This window comes from Oryx dammah, unplaced genomic scaffold, assembly GCF_014754425.2.
Source record: "Oryx dammah isolate SB20612 unplaced genomic scaffold, SCBI_Odam_1.1 HiC_scaffold_11056, whole genome shotgun sequence".
Taxonomy (NCBI): Eukaryota; Metazoa; Chordata; class Mammalia; order Artiodactyla; family Bovidae; genus Oryx; species Oryx dammah.
The window spans coordinates 2,599,609-2,627,309 of record NW_024080450.1 but is presented as its reverse complement, the minus strand read 5'-3'; the positions used below and the strand labels follow the sequence as shown (position 1 = coordinate 2,627,309).

Genomic DNA, 27,701 nt, shown 5'->3' with positions numbered 1-27,701 from the left:
GAAATGGCAACCCACTCCAGTACTCTTGCCTGGAGAATCCCAGGGACAGGGGAGCCTGGTGGGCTGCCGTCTATGGGGTCACACAGAGTCGGACACGACTGACGCGACTTAGCAGCAGCAGCAGCAGCATCTCATACCCTTCACGTGAGGCAGACTTCCTCGTTCCTTCATTCACTCAGTTGTGTCCTACCCTTTCAATTCCTTGCACTGTAGCCCACCAGACTCCTCTGTCCATGGAATTCTCCAGGCAAGAATACTGAAGTGGGTAGCCATTCCCTTCTCCAGGGGATCTTCCCAATCCAGGGATCGAACCCAGGTCTCCTGCATTGCAGGAGGATTCTTTATCATTTGAGCCACCAGGGAAGCCCTCTTTCTTCTTGAAGACCACATTAGAATGTCAATCCATGCAAAGGAATATTAATTTTATCAATTCAGTGGACTCAATACAACTCAATACAGCAGCCCAGGAGAGGCGAGGGGAGTGGCGGGTTAAAATGAAGAAGAAAAATCAAACAATGCCAAAGAATGGCATGTCTCAACCATCCTAACCCAGCACTTCAGATGCCCTAATGGTCAAACTAAGAAATAAGGAGTCACCTGGCCCCTGATCGGGGGAAACCAAATTCAAGTACATTCTATAAATTACACAAAGGACAAATTCAGGAAATAAAGAACTGGAGACTTGGAGGAAATGTTTCATTGTTGGTCATGATGATCAAAAGATAATGGTTAACACACACACACAGTCACACCTCATCCCCCCGTCACAGGGACCCCCACTTGCTGCTGGCGTCTTCTGCCACGCCCTGCAGCCCTCATTCCACCCAGGACTCTGCCCTTTGCTGGGAATTCTACCGCCTGTTGTTAACTTCCTTCAAGGCGGTGCCCGGATGCTCACTGTGAAGAAAAGCCTAGGATTTGACCTGGGCTGGGTTGCAATGTCCACGAGTCCTTCTCCATCTCTCTTTCCCCACCTCTCTCCTTCTCTCCCCTCTCCCACCCCATCGTTGTTCCCCTGAAACAAATAGGATGGCTTCACTGGTCAATTCTTTACATGTACAAACACCAAAAGCAGAGGAAACGCCCCTGGCCACCCCCCTCCCCCCAAACCCCAGTGCTGGGAGAGCAGCCAGCGATGGGCCAGGCTGCCTCCGGAACTGCGGAGCTGCTGGAGCTGTCTGGCCGTTCTGGAAACTTCTTTGCCTCTGGGCTTTACCTCGAGGCCTCTTCCTTCAGCTCCTTGTTTTTCCGCACCTCCTCCGCGTGCTTGTCCTGGGAGGGAAGGGAGAGAAAAGGTTGGGTCACACCAACTACCCTGGGATAAAGAGAGACCGAGGGGCTGGAGGGCCGAAGCAAACAGTGTGGTCACCACTGGCCACCACAGGAAGAGACACGCAGGGTCTGCAAAGGCATTTTGAGAAGGGACCAGATGAGGCAGGTGGGCCTGGCAGGAGACAGGTGAGCAAGCTTGCTGGTGCCTCTGGCCCCAGGATGCTCGTTACCTGGGAACAGCTTCCCTGGGGGACCCACCTGGCAGGGACCATCAGCCTCTGCCACCCTCACCTGGCCATCTGGGGGCTGATTACACTGCTTGACCTAATGCCAGGAGTAGCTCAGGAGAACTCACTGCAGGTGGCCCCTACACACAGGCAACTGGACTGCCCTTGTGTTTCCAATCCACCTCTTTAGTGAAGGTTGTCTTAAGCCCCTGGATGAAAGACGAGGGCTTGTAAAGCATAAATCAAATAAAGGATTTTGGAAAATGTCCAGTTCCACAAAGTGTGATAGAGAATCTTCCTTTGTTTCTTGAAAGTGAATGTTAGTCATTCAGTGGTGTCCAGCTCTTTGTTTCCCTGCCAGGCTCCTCTGTCCATGAATTCTCAGGCAGGAATACTGGAGTGGGTTGCCATTCCCTTCTCCAGGGGCTCTTCCCGACCCAGGGACTAAACCCTGGTCTCCTGCATTGCAGGCAGATTCTTTACTGTCTGAACCATCAGGGAAGCTCCCTTTGCTTCTGAGTATCATCAAACCAAACAATGGGCTCTGACTTCAAAGGCCCATCAGCTGTGTGACCTTGACCAACTCACTTCACTGATCAGGCTCAGGGAGGGCCACAGACATCACTGTGGCTCAGTGGTAAAGAATCCACCTGCAAAGCAGGAGACCTGGTTTCAATCCCTGGGTTGGGAAGATCCGCCTGGAGGAAGAAATGGCTACCAGTATTCTTGCCTGGAAAATTCCACAGAGGAGCCTGGCAGGCTACTGTCTGTGGGGTCACAAAGAATCAGACGTGACTTAGCCACTAAACAACAAATGGAAAGGAAGCTCTTTTACCTCTAGAATTCTGTGATTTTGGGGTTCACCTCTAGGGCTTTTCATGGTCTACTTTCTATCCCTGATCATGGTGAAGACATCTGGGTCCTGCTTGTGGGCAGGGAGCATGCCTTTTCCTCTTTGTATTAGTATCTCCCAGTTCCTCAACTTGCACCATGCACATAATAGGTGCTTAGTAAGGTGTATCTCTGCCAGAGCCTTCTATCCATTCACATCCAGGTATGAATCAGCCTGGGGGAGACCCACTGAGGCAGCCCAAGATCCCAGGAGGTATCTTAGACTACAGATCTGTCCCTGGAGAGACCCTAGAAATTTCCATGGCCCTGGAGAAAGCATGGGGAATGGTACATCTAGGGCAGTGGTTCTCAACCTTGCCACATATCAGCATGATCTTGGAAGCTTATTAAACTGAGGCCCTACATGGACACAGGGGAGTGTGGAGTGGAGGGCGGAGTGAACTGGGAGAGTAGCATTGACTTATGTGCACTACCATGTGTAAAATGGCTAGTGAGAAGCTGCTGCATGACACAGGGAACTCAGCTCAGTGCCCTGTGATGACCCAGAGGAGTGAGATGGAGGGGCGCTGGGAGGAAGACTCAAGAGGAACAGGTTGTATGTGTTCGTATAGCTGATTCATTTTGCTATACAGAGAAATTAATACAACATTGTAAAGCAATTATACTCTAATAAAAAATTTTAATATTAAAAAAACCCACTGAGGTCCTCAGGCACCATCCCTATAGAGCCAGGATTGGTGGATCTGGGGTTAGGGTCCAAGTACCTATAGTTTTCAACTTTACACCAGGTAAGTCTGGTGCTGACACTTGGTGACTCACACAAGTACTGATGCAGAGGCATTGTTATAGGTGCCTAGCAGAGCAGACACCACACAGCTATCTCATCCTACCTCCTGTCTTCACTGGTGGGCAAAGGTGAAGAGGGGTCAAGAACCCAGAGGAGTGAGGCCCACCCACACATCTGCTCTAACATCATGCTCATTTGAGGCTTATCTCACCCCCACAGTTCTTCCTCCAGACCTTGGACTTTCCCAGCCTCTCTCTCTCTCTATTCCCTATATCTGCTCACTGGACGGATCCCTAGGTTCCTAGATTCCCTTTCCCTGGCCTCCAAGTGACTCCTTGTCTGACAAAAGGCTGGCAGGATGCTTGTGGTCTGGTCTTCCTGAAACAAGCATAGAAAGAGCCACCTAGACTCATAGTCAAAGAACTCGGTTCTGTTCCCAGCTCCATTGCTTAGTGGCTATGTGATGCTGGGCAAGTCATTGGACCTTCTTCTGACATGGATTCTTACTGGTAAAATAAGGATAATGCCCATCCTGCTCATTGCATTGTGAGGATAGGGTATGATAAAATAAAAGTGTTTTGCAGTCTTTCAAATTGTATATCATGGCTTTATCCTCACTATTTGTCTCAGGTTTAGCTTGAATGCCCAGGCCACATCCTGTCCCAATCCCTGATTTCTTTTTCCTGCAAGAGTTTGTTCCTACCCATCTCTCAATAACTGAGGAAGCCTGAAATCAGACCCAGAACACTTCCCTCCCATCTGATACTTATGGAGGGCTCATTGCCCCCCCAAAGGATGGAGAAAGAGAGTGGATGGGGGTTGCCACATGCTGGCCAGCTGCAAGGCCTACACAACATCCAGATCCCCTGTGAAGAAACCAGATCTTTCTAGTAGCTGTGCCAAGGGCCTGAGACTCTAGGTGGATGGGCAGGAAGGAGCGGAGACCACGCTGCTCACCATGGGATGAGGCCACCGATCGGGTCCCCGGAGTCACCGCGCGGCAGGCGGCGCCTGGAAATAAAACACAGAGCTGGAGCTCTCCCAGGAGCCGCAGGAGAAACTGGGGCAGCCTCGGGACTCAGGAAACGAGGCCAGCGTGTTCTCAGCAGTATGGGCTGTGGTTCTGCTGACACGCGGGACCAACCCCCATCTCTCACGTTTCTCTTTTCAGGTGACATCGTTAGGTTTATTGACAAAAGGCAGAATATTGGAGAGACCGGTGACTCACTCAGCCCACAACAAGAGGTCTGGAGAGGATCATGTTTCCTGCTCAGTGGGCAGCTCAGCTGATCACGCCCGTGGCCTCAAGCCAAGAGCTCAAGTCAGCATCTTTCATTAAATCAAATCAGGGCATTTAAGGATGAAGCCAGGAATGTACAAAAGCATTCAGCAGGCTTTCTCTGGAAGATAAGTGGTCTAATCTCCCTCGGACAATGAGAAATTTCAATTGTGTAGCTGGGCAATTCATCCCCCCAAGGAATTCATGGTTTTTGGTTCATTGGTTCATGGTTCTTGGCTCAGTTTATGGTTCTTGCCTGCCACCTCCCAAGTAATCCCTTGGAACTCTCTAAGGATCTAACCTAACAGAAACGTGGCCACTCCTGCCTGAGGCTACTTGCTCCCTGAAATGATAGGCATGTCCACTGTACTTGCCGTGGAAGGAAGAGCAAGTCCTAGGAGTCTCCTCTCCAATCCAAGGCCTCTTACCTTCTCTTGCAGCCGTTCCAACATGGCAGCAAGGTGGGCTTCCCGGTTCTCCTTATTGGATTCCATCTTCTGGGCCAGTTTTTCCTTTGCCATCTTGATGAAGTTGTTGTTTTCCTCGATGGCTTTTTGGATCACCTCCCGCTCGTGTTCTCTCTTCTCTGCCAGGTGCTTCAGGAGCTCTGCTTCCTGGTACTGTGGGAGCATGAAGTGAAAAGGAGGCCCTTGCAGGTGAGCAAGCCAGGGTGTGATTTTATCATCATAACTTAAGAGCTGCACACCCAGAGTGCACACCTCCCTGAGCCTGGGCCCCTGGCCTGCTGGCGGGAAGCAAGGATGCTTCTTGGGTTCTCCCACTGGGCTCTCAGTCCTCTTTTTCTCATTGCCATCATTCATCCATCTATCCATCCATTCGTTAATTCACAAAAAAGTGATCAGATATAGTGTAGCAGTCATTATTCTAGCAACTTGGGAAAGAAAAAAAAAGTCTAGTAGAGACAAATCATATATAAATAACTCTAAACCAGCCTAGCATGTGACATATGCCTTGAGAGGCAGAAATGAAGTGCTATAGGAATTCAAGAGTGATCATCATTTTCAGCTTCAAAGATGAAGGAAAGCTTACACAGAAACGCCATTGGAGTTGAATCATAAGAATCCATAGAAAGCAAGGAAGGCACACCAAGGGGGTGAAAGTGTCGGGCTGGACAAAAAATTCTTTTGGGTTTGTTGTAAGCACTAACCAAAAACCCAAACAAGCTTTTCGACCAACCCAATATACCATGCCATGACCTTCTTCCCTCTCCCCCAGTTAAGGACCCCTTTCCTTAATTCTCCAGCCTTTCCTTAAATCCTTAGTGTTGACCCCGGTCACTATAAGGTCACTTCTTGGAGGCATGTAATATAGCATCTTCTTCCCCTAAGCAAGTTCCTAAACACCTTGGGCTTTTACATCTTTGTTTCTCTCCATAGTGTCTCATTCCCTTCCTGGTATCTGGAGGTGCTGCCTTCATATCTAGAGGTTGGTGGTGACTCGACTCCAGCTCAGAACCTGTCTTATTCAACTTCCTCCCCATCATGCCCTGACAGGGAATATAAGGAGAGCCACTTACCTTCCTCCGCTCCTCAGCTGCCTCCAGTTTCTTCTGGATTTCTTCCAGCGATGGGTCTCGCCGTCTGGGGAGGGAGGCATTGAACTCAGGCACCCCATCAAAGGAGGGTGGCTTCAGGATGACTTCAAAGGACTGACCGGAGGTGCATTTATTCAGCTCGATGACTTCCATGTCGGAAATGACACACCAGTTCAGGTCCACTGTGTCTGCTGCAGAGAACAGAAAAGGGGCTGCTCATCCCTCCTTGAAGACCATACGGGGCCCCCTATAGCATGCACTCATATGAGGGAGAGCCAGGGTCCCCAAGGCTGATCAAAGGCCAGGGTTCTGGGTCTGTCCTGAACATAGCACCCAAGCTCGCTGGGCTCTGATGGGGCTGGAGTGGACAGCCACTGGAGGGTCTCTGGCTCTAAGAGCAGGAGCCCCAGGACAGGGGATTTCTAATCATGGCTGTAGCAACTGCCTTTGTTTTGCTTCTGCCACAAGGGTCCCCCCTTAGCTGGGCTCTTGCTCAAACTGGCTTGCCTGGGAAATTCCATGGACAGAGGAGCCTGATGGACTACAGCTGTGGGGTCTCAAAGAGTTGAACACAACTAACACTTTCACTTTCAAATTGGTGCACGTGGAGGCATTCACCACCCACCGCCCATCGACTCCTCACCCCACTACAGATCTGACGCTCGGCCTGAGGACCTCTCCCCCCGCCCCCTCCTACCCTGCTCTCTTCTTTCTCTCCAGTCAGCACTGTCTCTCCGCTGGCTCTCATCTTTTCTCCTACACTGTCTCCCACACCAGCCTAAACAGAAAAAACAATCTCAGGTGACCCAAGCATTCCCATCTCTCATTTCCAGACCAAACCCATACCTTCCTTTTAAGCCCCAGGAAATTAAGAGATGACCTGGCTTTCCCAACCACCAACCCCCCTCAATCAGGACATGGCCAATCAATATTCCTTGTCCATATCCTGGGACCTGTCACAGGGCTCAGGCAACACGGCCATCCCAGAAACTCCTTGGGTGGCCAAAGCACAGAAGTCCCTTCCCACCTCTGGACTTGCTCAGAGCATTCTTAATCCTTCACTACAGAGACAATGGGCCAGGGTGTCTGGTGACTGACACATGACTGTCCCTCTTCTAGGCTAGGTGTCCCTGAGGGCAGACTCTCCATCTACTTGGCCTCTGCATCTTCCACCACATTTGTTTGTCACACAAGTGAACAAAAGCTGAGATCAAGGGCACTCTGAGAGGGTCTGACTCAGACCCTCAGCTGCTGTCTGGTCCCCTGGTTGCAGCCCCACCCCCACCATCACGTTGCACATAGACCCCCCAGAATCAGCTGCGGTGACTCTACTGGCTTTGGGAAGAAAATGTGACATAGGGCGGAATCTCGGGAAACTAGGGTGGGTATGCTGGGCTCCTGGAGGCAAGCTACAGGAAGCCTCGGTCCTTAGTCCCCCAATGGTGGCCCTCATGTACCTTCATATTTATAGGATGACTTATTCAGGGGGTCGGCCAGGAAGCAGGAGCAGAACAAGGACACCAGCGGGAGCTCCTTCATCTTCTCCTTGTAGGCTGTGGAAACATGGACAGGTGAAGAGGGCGACCCCCTTCCTAGACTCAGACACAGACCCCGGGGCTCACCAGGCTCCACAGAGGCACCCAGACCGCCCAGACCCTTGCACGGTGACGCAGCCCTTTCCGCCCTGAGCAGCTCTCTTTAGAATCCCTGTGTATGGTTTGGATCCGCTTCTGCCCACCTATGAGAACCTGAGCCTGCCAGAGCTCCCAGAGGACCCTATCCTCTCACCAGTGCATCATCTCCCTTTGTGATACTGAATGCAAACAATGCCCTCAGGTATGGACCCCGATGGCTTCCCAGGTCTCAGTGATAAAGAATGCAGGAGACTTGCAGGAGAAGCAGGTTTGACCCCTGGGTCAGGGAAAATCCCCTGGAGAAGAAAATGGCAAACCGCTTCAGTATGCTTGCCTGGGAAATCCCATGGACAGAGGAGCCTGGCGGGCTACAGTCCTTGGGGGTCGAAAAGAGTCAGACACGCTGAGCGACTAAACAGCAACAACATGGACCCCAAGCACCAGTGCCCTCAGGCCAGCGTGCACCCTGGACCTCTCTCTATTTCCCCCATGTGCCCAGGATATTCCATTCCTTTCACTCCAGGATAGAGGCAACACACACTCCATTCTTAAGGTACTTGGCAGTACTTCTGTGTGGGCAAAGAAGGCCACCACCATTCCTGTGATCCTGTCCTTCCCTGGGTGACAAGTTTAGGCTGTGAGCCTTCCCTGGTCATCCCAATGCAGTGGTCAAAGGCAAAAGGGCTGGTGTCCCTCCGTGAAGGCTGGGCACATACCCCCACCCCTATCTGGTCACTCTGTGTCTGGAGAGGGTTTGGAAACCAGGAGGTCATGTTTAGAGCTGATTTTTTTTTCCCACACCACTCGGCTTAGAGGATCTTAGTTCCCCAACAAGGGCTCGAACCTGGGCCGTCAGAAGTGGAAGCACGGAGTCCTAGCCACTGGACCACCAGGGAAGTCCCTAGAGCTGATATGCTGAGTCCAGTCCAACCCAACTCCTCCAGGCCCTGGTGTATGCTTCTGTCAGTCCCTTCCACACCCCACTGCTGCTACTCACCCCTCATTTCCTTTTACAAATTGAAAGCAGGATTAACTGCAAAAATATTACAAAGCCATTGTAGAAAACAAAAAACACACTCAGATAAAAGGAAGAAAAGCTCAGCTAGGATCCCACCCACCACCTAGAGATAATCTCTTTAACCCTTAGGTGCATTTCCTGTCAGCCTTGTATCTTCTCTGTGCACAAGTAAGTACAAACACGTACGTACAGAAATATCCTGTGTTGTGGTGCCCATAACATAAGTGGGTTTTTGTACTTACCAGCAAGGGTCATGTTTTCCGGAATATGAGAGCTGAGTCCTAGTGAAAGTCAAGGTAAGTCTGCTGCCAGCTCAGGACACTGTCACAAATCCAAAAAATAAGAGCATTTTAGCTGACAGGTTATTCACACGAGGAAGGTCTTTATACAACCAGGGAGGAAATTTCAGGATCATCTGTCCCCCACCTCCAGGCTGAATTTCCCTTCTCCAAACACCAAGCCACCTCTTCCACATCACCCCAGTCAAGTTCAGTTTCCAAGCACAATAAGAGTTTCATCATTGACTTCCCAATCTCAAGACCCCTCGAGCCTCAAACACGGGTTTCCCCAAACTGAATGTATCAGTAGATATTCATCTGTCTCCTTGTGCAGCTCAGTGGCCTGGTCCAAGGCAAAGGCTGAGGTGAGAGACCAACCCTAAGTCAGAATCACCTTGGACATATTCACAAAATAACTCTGTGCCCTGAATTTCTCCTACACTCACCCTGGACCTTCCTGTCCAGACCATATGACAGTGGACAGAGGATGTCAAAATACCTCTTCAGGGTGGTACATGTATACAATGGAACATCAACTGTAAAAAGGAATGATACTGGGTCATTTGTAAAGACACTGATGGACCTAGAGTCTGTCATACAGAGTGAAGTAAGTCAGAAAGATTCATCTGGTACAGATGAATCTAATGAAGGGCAGAAATAGAGATGCAGATGGAGGGAACGGACATGTATGTAGGGAATGGACATTTGGCCACAGGTGGGGAGAGGTGGGGTGGGATGAACTGGGTGATTAGAATTGACATATATACACTAACCATGTGTAAAACAGATAGATAGTGGGAGCCTATTGTATAATGCAGGGAGCTCAGCCTGGTGCTCTGAGATGACCTAGAGGGGTGGGATGGGGGTGGGCAAGGGTGGGGGGAGGTCCAAGAGGTAGGGGATATATGTATACATACAGTTGATTCACTTTGTTGCACAGCAGAAATCAACACAACATTGTAAAGCAAATATACTCCAGTTTTTAAAAAAGAATATTAAGAGCTATGATGTCATAATAAAATGAAATACATTTCTTTTAGAAAACCTAAAGAAAAACCCAACAAATTAACCTCTTCAGTTGCCCCCTCACCTTCTCTTGCTCATCTCCAGAACCACTGTCCTAAGCACTGCTGGACCCCCTTTAAGACAATCCTAGACTATGAAAAGAAACAAATATTGAATATTAATGTGATCATCATGTGATTCATGCAGAGATGGAAATCAGCATGGGGGATTACTGCAGGACCACAGAGACGGGGCTTTAGACTCTGCATGAAGTCCAGGGAGCCAGAAAGGACCCCTGGTGTTAGCAGCACCAGTACTGAGTCTTAAATGATGAGTCAAAATTAAGCAGGACATTCTTCTGGGGGAATAGCACATGCCAGAGTCAGAGTGAGGGAGACTTCCCTGGTGGCCCAGTGGTTAAGACTTCTGCGATCCCAGTGCAAAGGGCCCGGGTTCTATCTCTGCTTAGGGAATTAGATCCCACATGATGCAACTGAAGATCTTGCATGCTCCAGCTGGTATCCAGCATAGCCAAACAAATGAACACTTTTTTTTTTTTTAATAAAAGAGAGAGTCAGAGTGAGAAAGCTATGGGGGTACCAAGCTGATTGATGCTGGATGTGAAAGTGTGAAGGAGGAGGTGAAACAAGACCAGGCAGGAAGGAAACAGACTGGAGCGTGTCTGGAGGACAGATAGGAGGCAATAGGATCTACTGAAACCTTCTATCTGGTGGAGTGAGGAACAACCAGCAGTGAGCCACCATCATGGGCACCCCTCGATCCTTGGTTGCTGTGATGGTTCGTTCTTGTGTCAACTTGACTTGGCTAAGAGAGATGGCCAGATGGCTGGTAAACAACATCCTTGGGTGTGTCTGTGAGGGTGTCTCTGGAAGAGGTGAGCATTTGAGTCAAGAGACTGAGAAAAGAAGATGGCCCTCCCCAGTTTGAGTGGGCATCACCCAACTCATTGAGGGCCAGAGTAGAACACAACAGTGGAGAAAGGGAGGATTTTCTTTGCTTGAGCTAGGACATCCATCTTCTCCTGCCCTCAGGCATGGGAGCTCCTAGTTCTTTGGCCTTTAGACTTGGACTAGGATTGGGTTTTCCTTATGGCACTAGAGGTAAAGAACCCACCTGCCAATGCGGGAGACATAAGAGACGTGAGTTTGATCCCTGGGTCGGGAAGATCCCTGGAGGAGGGCACAGCAATCCACTCCAGTATTCTTGCCTAGAGAATCCCATGGACAGAGTAGCCTGGTGGGCTATAGTCCGTGGGGTCACAAAGAGTCAGAAATGACTGAAGCGACTAAGCACTCAACCACACAGGATTATACCACCGGCCTTCCCAGGCTTCCAACTTGCGGACAGCTGATAGCGAGAACTTTCAGCCTCCATAACTGCATGAGTCAGTCCTTCATGATACATCTCTTTCTGTATGTAGCCTACTGGTCCATCTCTCTGGAGAACCCTGACAAACCCAGTCATCCTCCGTGGTCGCTGTGCCAGCAGAAGGTGACCTGAGCTCACTGCCTGCCACCCCAGGAGGGAAAGGGACTCTGAAACCAAACTTAGAACCCCTTTCCTTGCTTACTGGGGTGTTTTCCTTCTGCAATCAGAATCCGTACTGACTGGAGATGGGCAGAGGAGTGGATGGGAACAAGAGGCTCCACCCAGGCTTTAAGGCTGGACCAATGTGGGGTCAGACACAGGCTTCATCTCTCTTGTAGCAGTCACTAGTCATGTCACACATCTAACCTTGTTCTCCCCATCTTAATTCTGCACAGAGTTGTCCAAATAAAATGAGAAAAGCATCCAGCAAAAGGGAGCATTTCATAAATATTAGTTTCCTTTCCTCAGCCTTTTACATCAAGCTCACTACCAGGTATCGCACACCTACAGGTAAGGACTGTCATCCCCATCTGCACACAAGGAAATGGAGGCTCAGAGGGTTTGTGCGACTTGCTCAATGTCACTCAGCTAGAAAGTGAAAGTGCAGAGATTTGAAACCAGGTCAACCAGACTTGAAGGGCTCTGTTCCCCTCAGGGCCTCTGTGTTCTCCTTGTGCTTTGGAGCCAGAGGTCCCTGCCAGGGCCCCTCCCGATGCAACACAATGGGGCTCTGTCCCCGGAGTCAAGTTGATCCTGGCAGCACCAGTGAGTCCCCGAGCAGAGATGTGGGCAGCCCAGAAACAACCACTCTAGTCATGAGCTCTGTTCCACACCATCTCCCACTCATGACCAGGCTGCTTGATGGGGCGACTGGCAGAGGGAGTGAGACCTTGCCAGGAGAGGGCACAGCCTCAGACCTCAACCTGGGTAATGGATCAGAAATGAGGGTGGTCCGCTGGTTAAGACTCTGAGCTTCCACTGCAGGGGGCAAGGCAGGGAAGGTTCCATCTCTGGTGAAGATCCCTCATGCCACAGGGTGAGGCCAAAACAAAAAATTCTATGGAAAAATAAATAAATACTTGTTTTTAAAAGTGGGGGTCCAAATAGGAAAGGGGAGGCAGAGTAAGTACAACACCCTGAGGAAGAAGGAGACCAAGCTGGGCTTTTTTTGTGAGCATGGCTAACTAGAGTCAGGGACCACATCCCTTGGCTTGAGCTGAAAATGATAATTAAGACCCTACACTCGTGGAGCATGTGACTGATTACAGTCCTGGTTGCCTACATTATCCCAGTTGATCTTTGCAGGAGGCTGGGCTGGACTGATAAGACAGGCATTGTCTATTTCACTTTTAGGTGAATAACTTGGGGCTCAGAGATGTTAAGATTCTTAGCTAAGGATACACAGCTAGTTGGTGTAGAGCTGGTCCAAGTCTTCTGACTTATAAGCTCATCTCTTATAGCCAGTGGAAGGACTGAATGCTAACTACTGTTTCCTCCATGGTCCTGGGGACTCAGGGAAAGGCAGTCTAACCTCAGGATATGATTTAATGAAGACTACGTACTAGGTGCTCTCTATACATCAATGAAAGATATTATGCGAGGAGTTTTAATTGCAGGAGGAATCAAGTACAGGTCAGATAGGCAGAGAAGGAAGACAGGGCAGGGAAGAGGAGACCTCCTAAAGATGGGCAGAGGGGACTTCCCCAGCAGTCCAGTGGTTAAGATTCTGTGCTTTCAGTGCAGGGGGCAAGGGGTCATTTGATCCTTGGTAGGGGAACTAAGATCCCACAGGCCAAGCAGTGTGAATAAAACAAAAGAATTTTTTTAAAAGATGAGCAGAGGTATTCGTGGCCATGAGATTTGCAGTTGCAAGCTCTCAGTTTCACAGGGTTGAAATCTGCATCATTAAACATGTGTATTTATAGAGCATCTACTATGTGACAAGTGCTTTCACTTTAACTTTCATCATAACCTTGTGATGTAGGTCTTACTACCCCTGCCTTAAAGAGGCGTGAATTGCAGCTCAGAGAGGCTAAATGACATTACCAAGGTCATTCAGTGTAGTGCTTTGAGTGGTGTCCTCGAGCCTAAACTGTCCACATCCTAACCCTTGCGCTTTGGGAATATGACTTCTTTGCACATTTAAGTAAGTTGAATCTCAAGATGAGATCATTCTGTCTGTACAAGTGGTACAAGTGCCCTTATAAGAAACATGCAGGGGAGAGATGCACAGAGAGAGGACCTTGGAAAGTGGAGACGGGCTGGAGTGATGCTGCCACAAGCCAAGCAAGGCCTGAAGCACTGGAAACTGGAAGAGGCAGGGGAACCCTCCTCTAAGTCTCTGGACAGAGTAAGACCCTGTTAACATTTCCATTTCTGAACTTCTGGACACCAGAACTGCATGAGGATGAATTTTTGTCGTGTTCAGCTGCTAAGTTTGTGATCATTGGTTACAGTAGCTCAAGCAATCTAATATACTTGATAAGCAACAGGGCCAGGATTCATTCAAATCCATGATTCATTCATTCACTGTATCTCAGCTACCAGTATTTTTACATGGTCTGATTTGGTTCTCAGGATAATCTCTGGGACTTCCCTGGTGATCCAGTGGTTAAGACTCTGGGTTCCCAATGGAGGCATCATGGGTTTGATCCCTGCTCGGGGAACTAAGATCCCAAATGTCTTGGAGCTGAATTGAAAAAAAAAAAAAAAAGATGATTTGTGTATGTGTACCTGAGGTACATGGTACCCTTATAAATCCTCATGCCAATAGTCACATCACTTCTATAGCACTCAAGACTCAAAAGAACGTTCTAAGAAAGGATATAATGGGGGGTGGGGTGGGGGGGGAGAGAAGATTCTTCTAGAAGGGCCCAACAATGCAAAGTGGTCCTGAGTCCCTGGGTAGTGGTGGCCACAGCAGGGAGCCTGACTGCATCCCTAATTAACCTGTGGCATCAATGTGGGTGGTGAGCCAGTCCCACTCCCTCCCCAGCACTCAGCCTTGCTGCCTGAGGACTCCAGGTTTCTTGTGGGTGACACCCAGATTGGACACTCATAGCCAGAAAGATCTAGCTATGCTACCCCTGACCTTCAGGCCCTTCAAAGCAGCTCTCCATCCTCTGTTCTCCCATCTTAAACACCAAGAGCCCAGGCCATTCTCCTGGGTGCATCCCATGAACCCAAGGGCCCACAGACCAGCCTTAGTTTAGAGACCTGGGCCCTGAAAGCTTGTCTCAGTGCTGTTGAATTTGTCAAACAGCTCAACAGTGTGGGTTGGGTTGTCAAGTCACAGCAGAATACCTGCAATGGAGTGGGGCAACCAGGCCTATCCAGGGACTACCAGAGAGGGGCAATAAGGGGTGTTATTGCCAAGGTCAGGGAGGACAGAATGCTAGGAATTCAGGGAGGCAGGTGAAGTTTAAAAGACCATAGAGGCCAGGGTAGGGGGTAAGGCTAAGAGGTCAGGCCCATCAGTGGGAGATTCTATCCAAGACACCAGATATCAGAACATCATCTGGCAAAAACCCTTGCTGAGGCACAGCTCTGGCCCTCCCAGAGTCTCCTGGTATGTTTTCTATTAAGGCAGAGGCCAATCCCAGGCCTTGGGTTCCCCCTAAGGAAGACCAGGAAACTGACCATATCCAGCAACAGAAGCTCAAAGAGGCCCACAACAGAATGGGAACATGTCTCAATCACTCAGCCGATAGCCACAGAACCAGAGCCAGAGTTCAGGACCACAGCCTCCCAGTCGCCCCTGCCTCCCCCGTCCCATCTGTCCCCTGGTGCTCACTCCCATACAAGTCTGACGGGTGCAGACTTGTTTGAGAGGCAGGGCCTCCTTGGGCAGCCCAACCCCTGCGCTGTCAGGTACGGTCAAGCTTAGCCAGTGGCGAGAGGACTCACGCTCCAGGTGGCGAAGGTGAGAAGCTGGTGGGGCTCTGATGCACTGTGGCTTCGGCTGTGCTTCTAGTCTGGCAGTGGCTCTGGAACTTGCCTGTGTGCTGGGTGTGTGGACTGGGTTTACTGGTGAAATAGAGAGGGCCCTCTGGGCTGCATGCAGGATGCATTGGGACCAGTTACTAGAATAGGAATAGGAAGATCAGAGACCTCCAGACCAGGGAAAGGTACTTTATCTTCTATTCAGTAGGAAGCCACTGGCATCTTTTGAATACAAACAAAGAGGAAAAATAGTGATGCTGAGGATCATTGCAATAATAACAGCTACCACTTCTTGGGCACCTCCTTGGTACCAGAAAAATCATAGGCATTATCTCAATTTTATTTTCTGAGGTCCTTTTATAATGAGGAAATTGGAGCTCAACAGAGTCAGATTAATTACATGAAGTCCTACCGGTAGTAAGGGGCAAAGCTGGACTTTTCAGTCTAAAACCCATCTCTCTCTTTAGATTATACTGCTAGAGCAAAATGATTCATCTGGGCAGCACCAGCTTGGGGAAAAGATTAGGAGAAGACTAGAAGCTGAGATGAGGCACAAAGGGATGAGGGCCTGCCTAAATGAGCTAAACCCTGGACTGTTTGCATCCCATGCAGCACTGTTTTCCCATTTGCAAACTGGTCCCTACTCTTAGTCCAGCTCCAGCATCTAAGAGTCTGTGTATGGAAAAGCAAGCATTTACACATTTTTGTTGATGGATTGAACCATTAGCACAATTGGTAAATTTAATCAGTTAGCGGTAATCACACGGAGCTGAGGTCCAGGTCATCAGAAGACACAGAAGGAGGAAATCTTGGTTGAGTATAGGGCAGCCGACCATGAAGATCTAGAATCAAGGCTGTTGACAGAGGAGGGATCTCTTCGTGGGAGGAAAAAATGAGAGTGAAGAGATCAGAGCCTCAGTTCCCCCCAGAACATGAAAATGTCAGGGAAGGAAGAACTGGCCATCACTAGCTAAGGGATTCTCAACTAGGGGCAACCTCACTCCTGGGAAATATATGTGACTTTTGGAGGATTGTTTGACTGGAGGTGCTACAGGCATCCCTGTGGTACCAGGTAGCCTAAATGTCCTTCATGGTACACAACGGTCACACACAACCAACGACTGTCCCTTCCATAACGCCAATGTGTTCCTCCCAGGGGACTAGGTTTCTAGACGCCACACTGAGTTGGTGGCAGAGATGGAACCAAACCTCTGAATTCCAGAGTCAGTGCTTTTCCCTCTCTGAACATCCCATAAGGTGGTGGGGGGAGACTTAGGGGGTCCACCAGGGCCACTGATGGTGATAGGGATGCTGAAGGACTTTTTTACAAGATGAGAAATGGTGACTCGTGCCCTCAGTCTTTCTATAAATTAATCAATAGCCAAGAGCCAATAGAGAAGAGCATCCAGCTCTCAGATGCCATGTGGCCATTTACTGTGTACATGCCTGACCTCCGGAGGCATCCCTGACCATCCATATGACCCGAGTAAACAAGCATTTTATTTGTCACTGCAAGCTTTGCCCAGAAAATGCCATCAAAATGTGTCAAATCCCCTGTAGACTATTTTCCAGAGGAAAAAAGCTAATGTGCATCCAAATGGTTTGAATGAGTGGTCCCTGGCAAGAGTGTTCAGAGACAAGTAAAAGAACTCATAGAATCATGCTGTGGAAGCTCTGAGTTCTGACCCAGTTCCTTTAACCACAAGCAGTAGAGGAAGCTGGCTCTTTTGATTTGTGCCAATTACCAGTATTTTTTAAAGTCCTGTTGAAATTATAACATTAACCTGAAATACACTGCACGAGCTGCCTAAATGTCATGGAATCATATCATGTCCATTCAGTAAACCTGGTTATTTCATGTTGATCCAAAGGTTCTGATCGGCAGTCATGTGTCTCATTTGGGTTTTCTTTAAAAGAAGAGATAAATTATTTTTTCATGATTGTGGTTTTCATTCTTTCCACAATATTTGTTGAATATTTAATTCTGTGCCAAGCCCTCAGCCAGGTCCTAAAATAACCACAAGGGTTTTCAATAAGGAAAAAAATGAATGGGTCCCCTGGGTGTGAATTTAGAGTCTTGGAAGTTTCTGCTAGCCTTGGGCAAGTCTCTGGCAGTAATAAGGACCATGTCATAAAGGCAGAAAGAGTAGGTATTAGGCTATGGGCCAGGAACGGATGGTTGAGACTTGCAGAGAGACACTAGACAAAGCAGAATATAGTCATTCCCCCAGATCCACGGGGGAATCTGTTCCAGGATACCTGTGGATACCAAAATCTCTGGATGCTCAAGACCTTGGTGTGGTTCAGTGGGCCCTGCCTGTCCATGTATGTGCAACCTGTGATTTTAAGTGATTTGGGGAACTGGTGAGTGTCTGATCAGCACCTGCTTAGGTCTGCTTCTGAGGCTCCAAGGGGAAGAAATGGTGGGAGCCCTGGCCAAGAATAACCTCCAGACTGTCCCTAGCAGGCTGAGAAATGCAGCTTCATTTCCTAGAAACAGTGCTTCTAGGAAATAAGGAGCCATCACCTGCTGGCAAATGCAGAGCTCTGATGGCCTAAGTCTGAGGGGCCCCTGCTTGTTGTTGGCAAGCCAGAGGAGGAAAATGAAGTCTGGAAAACAGACAGCCCCAAATAATCCACAGTGATGGTGCTTTGGGGGCGAGTTTTATTTTCCATTCAATAGATACAGGAGAATCAACATACTAGAAGTATGAATCAGGTACATGGAGGAGTTGACACATATACACTCATGGTACTATGTATAAAATAGATAACTAATGAGAACCTGCTGTATACTCAGGGAACTCTACCCAATGTTCTATGGTGACCTGAATGGGAAGGAAATCAAAAAGAGAGGGGATATATGTATACACCTATAGCTGACTCAGTTTGCTATACAGCAGAAACTAACAAAACATTGTAAAGCAAATATAATCCAATAAAAATTTTTTTAAAGCATAGAAACACACACACACACACAAGTCTGGGGCATGGGCTTCTGTGAAGGGTTGCTGGATGGAGAACAAGGAACTGGGACCCAACTCTGTGTCACATCCTGGGGTCAAAGCCTTTGGAAGCATCAGCACATAGAGAAAGTCCCTGTAATCTTACCCCTAGTCACAATAGGAATGTTTCATAGTGCTTTACAGCTTGCCAGGCACTTTCATGTGTGTGTGTATGTGTATATATATATTCCTTTTACTGATAATGTTTTAATTACAAACATATTAATACATTTCAGAACATCTATGTGACAGAGAAAAGGAAACGAATCTCTGGCATTTTGCTACTCTTTGCTATTGGTATTTCCTTCTAGTTTCTGTTTATGTCTATTATTTTTACATCGTTATCATCACTTTTATCCTTTCATTCTCTCTAAATTCTATCTAATAGGTGCTATTAAACCACTTAACAGACGATCAGTTCGGGAAGGTGACTTGATTTGCCTAAAGTCATATAAGTCGAAAATCATAAAGATGGGATTTATGGGATCCCATAAAGATGGGATTTATCAAAGTCTTCTTATATTGGGTTGGCCAAAAGTTTCATTCAGATTTTCCCATAAGACGTTACGGACAGCGTAGAATGAACTTTTTGGTCAGCCCAACATCACAGTTCCATGGTACTTCCTGAGACTCAAGGCCAAGCGTAAATGTAAGGAAGATGAATGATTGCCTGCAGCATGTGTTTGAAGGGCGCACAAGAGCTTGCCTGTCCCGACTCTCCCTCCCAGCCACAAGTACCCTAGTCTCAACACTGAGCCCTCTCTTGCATTAGGCATTGCCTCAAAAAGTCCCTGTTAAAATGCACACACATGACCTACCAAGTGCAATCAATTAAATCATTTTCACTGTCAGCAGAGAACAAGCAACAGATTTGGGAACACTTCCAGGAGTCAAGTTCTGTGCCCATAAATGGGAGGAGCCATGGAGATCTTACAGGGCTTCTGGTTCACATCTATGTTCAGATGAGAAGACAGAGGACCCAAGAGGTCCAGTGTTGTTCCCAAGACTGAGTAGGAGGGGCAGAGCCTGGTTTCTGGCCCCACATCTAGCTACATGAGAGGGAGACTCTTCTCTTTTGCAATATTACTCTGGTTTCTTTGTTCTTTCATTCTTCTCCAATGCTTTGTAAGTTTTACATCTTGATTTTATCTTGAAGTTAAAATCATTTGTGTCTACAGGCAGACCTTGGAGACATAGCGGGATCCATTGAAGGCCACCACAGTAAAGCAAATGTTGCAATAAAACAAGTCAGATGAATTTTTTGGTTTCCTGGTAGGTATAAAAGTATGTTTATCTATACTAGAGTCTACTAAATGTGCAATAGCATTTTGTCTAAAAGATACTTTATTGTTAAAAAATGATGGTTATCCATCATCTGACAACATAGGGTCGCCACAAACCTTCAGTCTGTAAAAACTGCAATATCTGTGAAGGGCACTAAAGTGAGGAATGCATGTAATTTCATTACATGAAGAATAGAACAGTATTTAATGGTTTTCTTTAAGAGATAAGAGCTTTAGCACACTTTTACCTCCTTTCCCTACAAACTTGAATTTTGTCATAGTGACTTGGATTTTCAGTTCTAGAGTATCATTATTGATTTCTTTCTTACATTATTCATTCAACAAATACTTTTGGAGAAATATTTACTATAAGCACAAGGCAAGGTACTAAGGAGAAATACGATGATGAATTATATATATATATTCCCTGGCTCCAGATGTTTAACATTTGCATTCACCTTTCTGAGCATATTGATTATACTTAGGCAATGACTCTAAATTCTAGCATTTTCTTTCTTGGTGATCATTATCAATACCCCATCTTTTTTGTACTTGAGTCCTTTAATGTGATAAAACTCTTTGATTATCTAGACTATGCTGGAGTAATTCTTTTCCAGGAGGGCTTCATGGAATCCTTGAGTCCTTGCCTATCTGGTTTGGCGGCAGGTGTAGGAAATAGACAGACCTACTGTGGGATCAACAGACCAGTTGGTTCGTGAAGTCAGCAGATAGTCGGTCCACCTGTTCACACACACTCAGTCTGGACGATGCTCTCTACCTGGTCTGGATTTCTGGGCCCCCATACCCAAATGACCCACTGGAACGCTGCACTCTGCCCACCCCGCTGGGTCTATCAACACAGAGTCTGTGCTTAGCTCCTTTCTCAGGATTCACACTCACTACTTTGTTCTCTGAGCTCTCAGGTCACCTGTGCCCTGTCATAAATTAGGCCACCACCCCCAGATTCCTGCCCCTTCTGATCTGTTCAGTCTGGCAGAAGCCCACCACCCACCACTAAAAGTAGGACCCTAAAAGAGTGGACACACAACGATCAGTCTGCAATGATAGAAAAAACCAGTGAGTTCTACTGGGGAAGCAGAATCGGTGTGTATTGGGATGCAGGTATGGTGTATTGTGTTGGCCAAAATGTTTATTTGGATTTTTAGCCAGATGTGATGGAAAAATCCACACAAACTTTTTGGCCAACCCAATACCTCTATCTGTGTGTCTCCCTGTCTTCCTCGTGGGACTGAAAATGTACAAATCTCAAAAATGCTTTTTTAAATGTCAAGGAAGATTTTTTTTGGGGGGGGGGTTCTCACTCTTCCCCCAAAGAAAAGGATAAAAAGTAACCTTTTTCCAAGACTACCACATCTCTAAATACAGCAAATTCTAATTTTAAAAGCAAATTAAGTTATATATGATGCATGTTTATTTCCCAAGCCAAAAAAGGGGGGAGGTGAGATGGGAAGGGAGAGAGTTTGGTTCCCTACAGGGCATTATAAAAGTTTGGTTCCCTACAGGCACATGGCATGTTTTAGAATTTTCTTCCAAATTTCTCTTCTGCTCCCCACCCCACCCTCCAAAATGTCCACCTACTCAGGATTTCAAAAGCTCTGGGAACTCTTTATCTCTGTATCTCCAAACGATAGTCTCCAGGTAAGCGGGAAATAATATAAAAATATCAAGGGGATCTGGAGAGAAGATCTTAGGAATTCAGGAAAAATGAAGCCTTTATTTCTGATCTTGATTTTTAAAAAAATATTCAATGATTTAAAACCAAGAACCCCAAAGATCTGAATTTTCCCATTCTATATGGTTGGTTTCATGTAGGCACTTTCTCTCTAGCTCTCCCTTATGCTCCTTCTTTGCCATTTTCTCTCTTTTCTGTTCCAGGACCTCGCTCACTGGATCTCAGCTTATGTCTTTATTGCTCTATTTTAAATCTTGCCAGTAAGCTCGCATCTGTCCCACAGGGAAAGTGTGGTTAAAACGACCTAGTTGGACAAGAGAAGACAGCTAACCTCACTTGCCCCTAGAATGTCTATGATTGAGCCACAGTAAAATCTAGATATGAAGCCAGAAATAAAAGACACTCCCACTACCCATCAGCATAGTATCTATTCCATAGTCTGCTCAGAGGGGACCATCTTACACCAGACTTCTCTGTCTTTGATGGGTCATTTAGAATTGTCTCTCCCTAAAGAGATATAGTTTTCCACTTAAAACAACACTTGGAGTTTGGGCACTTATTTTGTACCTGGGGCACTAATGAATCAGTTCTTCTTGTAGGAAGCTCACAGTCCACAACAGGGATGAACCTTGAAGACATTCTGCTAAGTGAAATGAACCAGTCATAAAAAGATAACTACTGTAGGATTCCACTTTGATGGGGGACCTAGAGTACTCAGAGTCACAATAATGAAAGTACAAGGGGAGCTGCCAGGGGTGGGGTGGAATGAATGGGGAGTTATTGTTTAGTGAGGATGGCTTCAGTTTGGGAAAATTAAAAAAGTTCTGGAGATGGTGGTGATGGTTACACAACAGTGTGAAAGTATTTCATATCACTGGCTGAACACTTAAAAATGGCTAAAATGGTAAATTTCATATTATGTGTATTTTACCACAATCAAGAATTTTTTTAAATTTTAAATGAACTTCGTAGTCTAGTAAGAGTTATCTACAGGTTTACCATCTTATAGTTAGAAAAAGTGGTAAGAGGTTATTTAGGCCAGTTTTTCTCAATCCTTTTTCTTACTGGAATCCACAATAAAGAACCACATTTTATATCATGATCCAATATGTATATGCCATGATACTGACATATATATGTATATGTATTTACATATATATACACACATATGTATATATCTATGTATATGTATATCTATGTATACACATATACATATATATAACTGAAATAAAACATAAGTATATTCATATTTACTTATGAATGTTATTAAATATATTTATAAACTTAATATATTTATATTTAACATAACTGAGAATATGCAACTAAAACTGGTATAGAAAACACTACTGAAAAAAAAAAAAGAAAAGAAAGCACTACTGTATGGGATGTATTTTTACTTTTTCCTACTCTGTTTTATCCCATTTTATCTAAAAAAAGAAAATAACAAGTCCAACCCACAAAATTGATTTCAAAATTCACAAACAGGTCTCAATCTGCAGTTTGAAAAACACTGATCCAGACCAATCTCCAAGACAGTGCAGAAATCTCTATAGCTACCCTGCTGGGTGGTCATCCGACTTTGGCTTGGATGCCTCCAGTGATGGGGGACTCACTCTCTACTTTGCTCTGTGGCAGATCCTCCAGCAGTTAAGGATTCTTACCCATTTCAAGCCTGTTCCCTGAGCAGCCTGGGAGGAGCCAGGGATCCCAAATGGGCTGGGACTTGCTGACAGGTGCTCCAGCCCTATTGATGATAAGTGGGCTTCAGGGAAAATGACAAGTCTTCCCAGTGGCAAGATAGGGGCATGGGAGAGCCGAGGCAATGCAGGTCTGGCTGGCCCTGAAGGGTGGGGCAGGGTCTCTGGGCGACTCTACCTCCGTGCCATGGAGCTGCCGATCAGACCTTTCCTCTCTGCTAGCTCCAGCACTAGGATTATCCCCTAGTCTGAAGGATGATCTCATCCCCCTCTGGCACCCTGACTCCTGCCTGTGGGAGAGGCTTCCGCCCTCTTGAGGGAGCTTCAGCCTTGGTGGAGACGAGATTCCCCCACATCCACCCTCAACCTCCCACCCACCCCACAGGTCACTGCTTGCCGCCTCTCCCCCACCACCACTATTCTAGCCTCTGGGGTCCCTTCTCCACACATTTGGACAGGTGCTATTGGTATATTTCTGTGCTGCCCTAGGGGGTCCTGCCCTTTTCAGGACACTGAGACTCCCCCACAACTGACCATGCCTTCCAAGAGGAATAAAACAAAGGCAGCATGCCATGCAGGGACACAGCTGGCCGCTGGCTGTCAAAACCCTGTGTCCCCGGGATGAGGCGGGGACAATGCCTAAACTGGTGAAGGCAGTGGGCTGAGCACTGGGGCTGGGGAGGTGTCGCGCCCTGGTTTGGGCCACAGGCAGAGAACAGGGTGTGGCAGGTGTGGGTTCCCACAGATTGCAGCCTCACAGCCATCTGTCCCTGCCGAGGTAGGACCAGGTTGACCTCAGGGGCGGGGCGGGGCAAGAAGAGATGGTGAGCTCATTGTATTATTGGAACCAAGAGAAAAAAGCAACCCAGTACAGACTGAGGAGAAAGCAAAGGAGGCTGCCAATGGGCAAGGGAGACAGAATAGCTGTGGCTGAGAAAGGAAATGTAAATCACAGTCTGCTTTCAGTTTGTGAGGGCTCTGTGGGGCCAGAGATGATCCAGAGAAAGCCAGACTCTGAATAAAACCCTTCTCCCTCAGCAACAAAACATTTTTATGCAGAAAGAACTCATTGTGGATGGCTGATCTGTAAGAAGCTCTGGCGATTCCCACCCATCCTCTGTCCCCTGAGGTCCAGAATAGAAGAGACTCCTGGAGCCCACCCTCGCCCCTCTGCCAGGCACCATCCTTTTCGCCTCACCCCATTGCCCCCAGGATTTGGCAAAGTTGAACTGAGTGAAACCAAAAGGCAACACAATAGATACCAGACTCCTCGCTTCTCCTCTCTACAGCTGCTGTTTTTCTTTTCTTTTGTATGAAAAGCCCCAAATAATTTGCCTTCCATTTCTACTTACCTGCAGTCCAGTTAGATGCGAGCTGCTGCCTTCTTCACTCCCTCAATTAGTGGTACCCTGGGCTTCTCTCCACATCAGCACCACTGCTCAGCTCTCACCATGACATCACCTCTGAGCTCTGTGATTGGCCAACAGTGGGTTGCTTGGCAATTGGACAGTCTCCTCTGGCTGAACAGGGATTGCCTGAGTGAGTAACTCTTAGCAGACCAGGGAGTAGAAGATGATGTCAGACAAATAGCTTGCCTTCTGCACTGCCTCTGGAGCTGGGGAACCAGAGGGTGAGGTTGGGGAAGAAGAAAGAGAGAAGGAGTGGTACGGGAAGGTGGAGGTGAGGGCCCAGCTTGCAAACTGAGCTGCCCAGCAAAGAAAGAGCACCTGGACAGAGGGACTGATGAACGGTGTCCAGAATCTTTAGCTTTTTCTGATCTGGGGGTGGGAGAATATAGAATCTAGAGGAGAAATCAAAAGGAACAGATGAACCCTAAAAATAGCTCCCTGGAGGGCTTTGTGCCTGTTTCCAGCTCTTTCAGAAGGGCTGGTGGGTTTGAACAGTGAGTCAGAAGGCAAGGAGGGGCTGCCAGCACCCCAAGCCCTGGAGCTGGTGTGGGAGCGACATGGGGGTCCTAGGAGAGCAGAGCCACCTTCTTGCCAGCTGGCTGGCACGTGGGCCACACATTCGCTGTAGCCAGCTGGCCAGCCCTGGTGGGTCCTCCCAGTCCACCTCACATACCTGTGCCTTCCAGAGGGAGGGAGACATGACTGACGCTGAGGGTGGTCACCACCCTGGGGTTTCCCAAATGAGGTGGAACCCCACGGGGAGGTGACGGGGCATCCACAGTGGCTTCAGCAATCAGGGGCAGGGCGCTGGGACACAGCCTTCTCAACACCACAGGCGGCTGGAGGCGGAAGAGTGAGGCAGTTAGGGGCATAGAACACTGCTCTACATCAAAGCCTCAGATGAGCCCTGCACCCCCACGGCCCATGGCCGGGACAGAGCAATCCTCCACCCAGCCTCACCTCACCACCCCCTTTTGGGCGGGGGAGGTGATTTCTGCTACTGTGGTAAAATGCACATAACCTAAAATTTACCATTTTGACCATTTTTACATGCACCGTTCAGTGGCATTAAGTACATTCACAAGGCTATGTTACCATCATCCCCTATCTTTAGATCCTTTTCACCTTCCTGAGCTGAAACGCTGCCTCCATGAGACACTAACTCCCTCTCCCCACCACAACCTCCCATAACCTCGAATCTATTTTTTGTCTCAATGAATTCACCTATTCTAGTAAATTCATTACCTCATCTATTACCTCATGTAGGTTGAATCATACAGTATTTGTCCTTCTGTGTCTGGCTTACTTCACTCAGCAGAACATCCTCAAGGTTCATCCAGGTTGTAGCCTGGGTCTCAATTCCACCACGTTTGGGAAACCTTTCAGAGGAGGGGTTGTTCAACCACCATCATTTTCATGGGCTCTCACCTGCCACCACCACAGCCCTGCTGACTAAGAATACACATCATGACAGAAGGTTACCTTGAGGGTGTCCCTGTTGGCTCAATGGTAAAGAATCCACCTCTCAATTCCAGAGACATGGGTTCGATCCTTGATCCTGGAAGATCCCACATGCTGTGGAGCTACTAAGCCCGTGTGCCACAGTGACTGAGTGTATGCTCTAGAGCCTGGGAACCGCAACTACTGAGCCCCATGCTGCAAGTACGGAAGCCCATGCACCCTAGAGCCCGTGCTCTGCAACAAGAGAATTCACCGCAATGAGAAGCCCGCACACCGCAACTAAAGAGTAGAGTAGTCCAAGCTCTCTGCAACTAGAGAAAAGCCTATGCAACCGCAAAGACCTAGAACAGCCAAAATGAATAAATAAATTTTTAAAAATATTTTAAGTTACCTTAAATTCAGCTCATGCCTTGAAATGATTTCTTCTGACTACAAGAGCACCAGTGAGAGTTTATCTGCATGTTGCAGGTCCCGCATGTATAAGACATGGGTGTGTTCATTCTACAGGTGGGCTGGGGAAAAGGTAAGTTCTCAGGGTCTGCTGCTGACCCCCACCAGGCTGCCTCCCCAGCTGGGACCTACTGGTTGGCATCTCATGCCCACTGTCCCTGTGTTGTCCTCTAGGGGGTCCCATGCGGAAATATATCTCCAAACTCCCTACTTCATGTCAGGAGGGGTGAGTATTCCTTAGGCTGCCCCACTCTGGCCAATCACATTGGGAATGGCTGAATAACCAATGCCCCCTGACAGCCTTTGGCATTTGCAAAGCTCGCTGCCCCGGTTCAATCAGGTAATCCCCCAGCCCCTACCCCACCATGCTGCAAGAGCAGAAGAGACCCATCTTCTGGTTGAACCACACGCTTACCATGCCTGCCATGTGCCACTAACCCCCCACCCTCAGGGCCCACGCTGGCCCTTTCTCAGAGGGAATTGGGGGTGCCTAGGGATCCCCAAGTGGTTTCCACAATGTGTGGGGACAACAGAGGGAACACTGCATACCAGGCTGGGATCAGGGACCCAAGCCAACCTAAGCTGTGTGGCCAGCTGCCTCTGCAGTCAAGGGAGCCTCCCATCTCCCTCAGCCTCTTTCCTCTTCCCTCCCAGCCCTGAGAAGTCTGGAACTCCATAAATCTGCCAGCAGCACTGGAAAATGGGGGGTGGGGAGGAAGGAGAAGACAGTGAGTTGCCATGGTGATGGCAGTCAGGGAGCGGTCCTCCACTGCTGGGTAAGAGGGGCGCTCTGTGAGTCCCCTTGAGTGACTGATAAGAGGGTGGGAGTGGGACCAGGGGGTGGAGGACAGGTTATCAGGATCTGAGAGCAGAGATCAAGACGGGGACAGGAAAAGGAAGGGCCGCCCATTTCTAGAATTATCTAACTACGGTTTGAGTACTAAGACGTGATGGGATATATAAGTATAATTACAATGATGTGCTGCCATGCATCTCCAGAAATTGAAAATTTGTGCCCATTTAAACAAGAATTTCCCTTTCGTTCTACCATCACACCCCCTGGTATAATGGAATCCATCAATCTCACGTCAGCCTTGTGAGAAAGGGACCCACTCAAAAGGGACCCCATTTATAAAGGAAGCAGAGTCAGCTAGGAAAGGTAACTTGCAGACAGCCTAGCTGGTAAGGGGGAGGGAAAATAATATTGGGAAGAGGGAGGTGGGCAGAACCGACCCTCCCCCCGGAGCCTTGCTGGAAGGGAGAGTCCCAGTGTTGCAGGAAAGAGCGTGGGGCATGAGAAGATGGTCACATCCCAGGCCGCATCTGAGAGCCTGGGACCACTGCCAAGGGTGGGTCTTCGCTTTGCACAGGGAAGAATTCAAGAGCGAGCCATGGTAAAGAGAAAGGTTTATCTGGGGGAAACACACTCCACAGACAGAGTGTGGGCCATCTTGGAAGGCCAGAG

General features: G+C 48.0%; 1 protein-coding gene across 4 annotated transcripts; it reads right to left on the bottom strand.

The window, feature by feature from the left end:
- Positions 1 to 407: 407 nt before the first annotated feature.
- LOC120860360 (stathmin-4) lies at positions 408 to 24,382 on the bottom strand. Of its 4 annotated transcripts, XM_040236169.1 has the most exons (8): positions 24,269 to 24,377; positions 8,867 to 8,945; positions 7,430 to 7,525; positions 6,670 to 6,750; positions 5,955 to 6,163; positions 4,846 to 5,037; positions 4,096 to 4,149; positions 683 to 1,272 (listed from the first exon to the last, which is right to left on the bottom strand). In XM_040236169.1, exons 2-7 carry the CDS (start codon positions 8,877 to 8,879, stop codon positions 4,129 to 4,131), a joined length of 612 nt encoding a protein of 203 aa, XP_040092103.1. In that variant the 5' UTR covers positions 8,880 to 8,945; positions 24,269 to 24,377; the 3' UTR covers positions 683 to 1,272; positions 4,096 to 4,128. The 4 variants fall into 4 exon arrangements, with proteins under 4 accessions (XP_040092105.1, XP_040092104.1, XP_040092103.1 ...); XM_040236171.1 differs by lacking the exon at positions 6,670 to 6,750 and having other exon boundaries at positions 408 to 1,272; XM_040236168.1 differs by lacking the exon at positions 4,096 to 4,149.
- Positions 24,383 to 27,701: the final 3,319 nt, after the last annotated feature.

Coding starts and splice junctions, on each gene's coding strand:
- LOC120860360 (XM_040236168.1), bottom strand. Junction 6,751..7,429: donor GTCATCCTATAAATATGAAG/GTACATGAGGGC, acceptor TTTTCTGTTTAG/GCTGGTGTGGGAGACAGTGT. Junction 1,273..4,845: donor TGGAACGGCTGCAAGAGAAG/GTAAGAGGCCTT, acceptor CTTCCCTCCCAG/GACAAGCACGCGGAGGAGGT.